This window comes from Lichenostomus cassidix, unplaced genomic scaffold (genome assembly GCF_008360975.1).
Source record: "Lichenostomus cassidix isolate B80296 unplaced genomic scaffold, HeHo_3.0 HiC_scaffold_485, whole genome shotgun sequence".
Classification (NCBI taxonomy): Eukaryota; Metazoa; Chordata; class Aves; order Passeriformes; family Meliphagidae; genus Lichenostomus; species Lichenostomus cassidix.
In genome coordinates this window covers 51,857-53,709 of record NW_028147806.1, presented here as the reverse complement: position 1 = coordinate 53,709, position 1,853 = coordinate 51,857, and the positions used below count along the sequence as shown (strand labels likewise).

At 45.2% G+C, this 1,853-nt stretch overlaps 1 protein-coding gene across 1 annotated transcript; it reads left to right on the top strand.

Annotated features, from left to right (window-relative positions):
• Window positions 1-4: 4 nt before the first annotated feature.
• Window positions 5-1,450, top strand: LOC146420675 (ATP-sensitive inward rectifier potassium channel 15-like; the record flags this gene model as incomplete). The annotated part of the gene is made up of 1 exon (XM_085048032.1): window positions 5-1,450. A coding segment is annotated over one exon (450 nt), but the record flags the coding sequence as incomplete, so codon positions are not given.
• Window positions 1,451-1,853: the final 403 nt, after the last annotated feature.

Sequence of the window (1,853 nt, the reverse complement as noted above, 5' to 3'; positions counted from 1 at the left end):
GGAGAGGATTCTGCTCAACCAAGCCAGTGTGAAATTCAACGTTGACTCCTCCTCGGAGAGTCCGTTCCTCATCTTGCCTTTAACCTTCTACCACATTCTGGATGAAAGCAGCCCTCTGAGAGACCTCACACCTCAAAACCTCAAGGAGAAGGACTTTGAGCTCGTGGTGCTCCTGAACGCCACGGTGGAGTCCACCAGTGCTGTCTGCCAGAGCAGGACTTCCTACATCCCCGAGGAGATCCACTGGGGCTACGAGTTCGTGCCTGTGGTGTCCCTCTCTCCAAATGGAAAGTACGTGGCGGATTTCAGCCAGTTTGAGAAGATCAGGAGAAGCACAGATTCCACTTTTTACAGCATGGACTCTGAAAAGCAAAAGCTGGAGGAGAAGTACAGGCAGGAGGACCAAAGAGAGAGGGAACTGAGAACAATGTTGTTACAGCAGAGTAATGTTTGATCGGATGGACAGACTATTCTGAATAATCCTTTTTCTGCAAAACTGAAAAAAACCATACTTTCTGTGCCGTATGTCTGCTGTGAAACCAAAAGTGAAGTCCTTTTCAGGACAATTTCCTCTTCACTCCTATTTCAGCAAATAGCTTTGGTGTACACTAAATCTACCCCTTTGGCTGAGTTGTTAATCAAGTATTTTCTAATTAGGCAGGATTTCTCCCAATCATGACTTAGCAAAAACTGGGTTTGTATTAAATCTCTGCCTGATGCCACCACTGAAAGCAGACACACCACTTTCCGTTTGGAAAGTGAAACTGGACGCACTGTGCTGATTCCCTCAAGTATTTATTTGACGTGGTTTTACTGTGAACACGCAGGGACAGCACACAGCACTGCTGGAAGGGAACGTGCTCCTTTCAAATATGAGTGTTTAAGATGTGTATTCTCGTCCCAGGGATTGCCTGCGTGGGGATTCCTGGCACTGAAAGTAAGTTGATTGGAGAGACAGATGGTTGGGATGTGGGAAGAGCTCCAGGAAGGGGTTAAACTCCTTAAATCTGGAAGGAGGGTGACAGAGCAGTGCTGGGTGCTTGGGAAGAAAGCTCACTCTCCATCTCTGCTGCTCAGAGCTTCTTTTGTGATTGTTTTATGATCACTCACTTTTTTTTAACCTTGCTAACGCCTGATTTAGATCTGATAGCAAAAAGGGGAGATGAGGGCAGGATACACAGGATCTCAGTAATCAGCTAAGGTCACAGCTGGCTTTCAGACACCTGTTTTTTTACCCAATGTAAATAGTTTGTAACAGCAGCATAACAATACAGTTCTACAGATCGCTTGCTTTGCTCCGGACCGTATTTAATTTTGGTTAAAAGAAAGCTGTGTAATGTCTGTAGACAATATTTACTTTTTCTGGCAACCATAAAGGACAAGCATTCCTTTCATCCATTTCAATTTTGGTCTACTAAAACCATTCCATGAATAAAGGAATTTAATTTGAGCAGTTCCTGATCTCTTTGTGGCACGGGGAGAGGGTGCAGAACCCCAGAGATGCTGAAAGAGCTGCTTGGAGCAGGGATTTGCCTCTGGGAATTCTGCAGGTCACAATTCTGCACTGACCAGATTGCAGGTAGAAATCCAGACAGCAGTGGTGTCCACGTAGCATCTCTGTTAGAGAGGCTTTTTTGGAGGGAATTTGAAATTATTTCTGACTCATATATCGCTTTGGCAGCTTTCTGAGTTCTAGAGATTCTGCTCTGCTAAAGCTTTGGCAAGGAAAACCTTTTTTGAATGTGTCTGGCCTGAGAGCCACTGAGGCTGACAGCGATGAGAGGACAGAGGGGTTGGAACCAGATGATCTTTAAGGTCCTTTTCAACCCAAAGCACTCTGTGATTCTGTGACT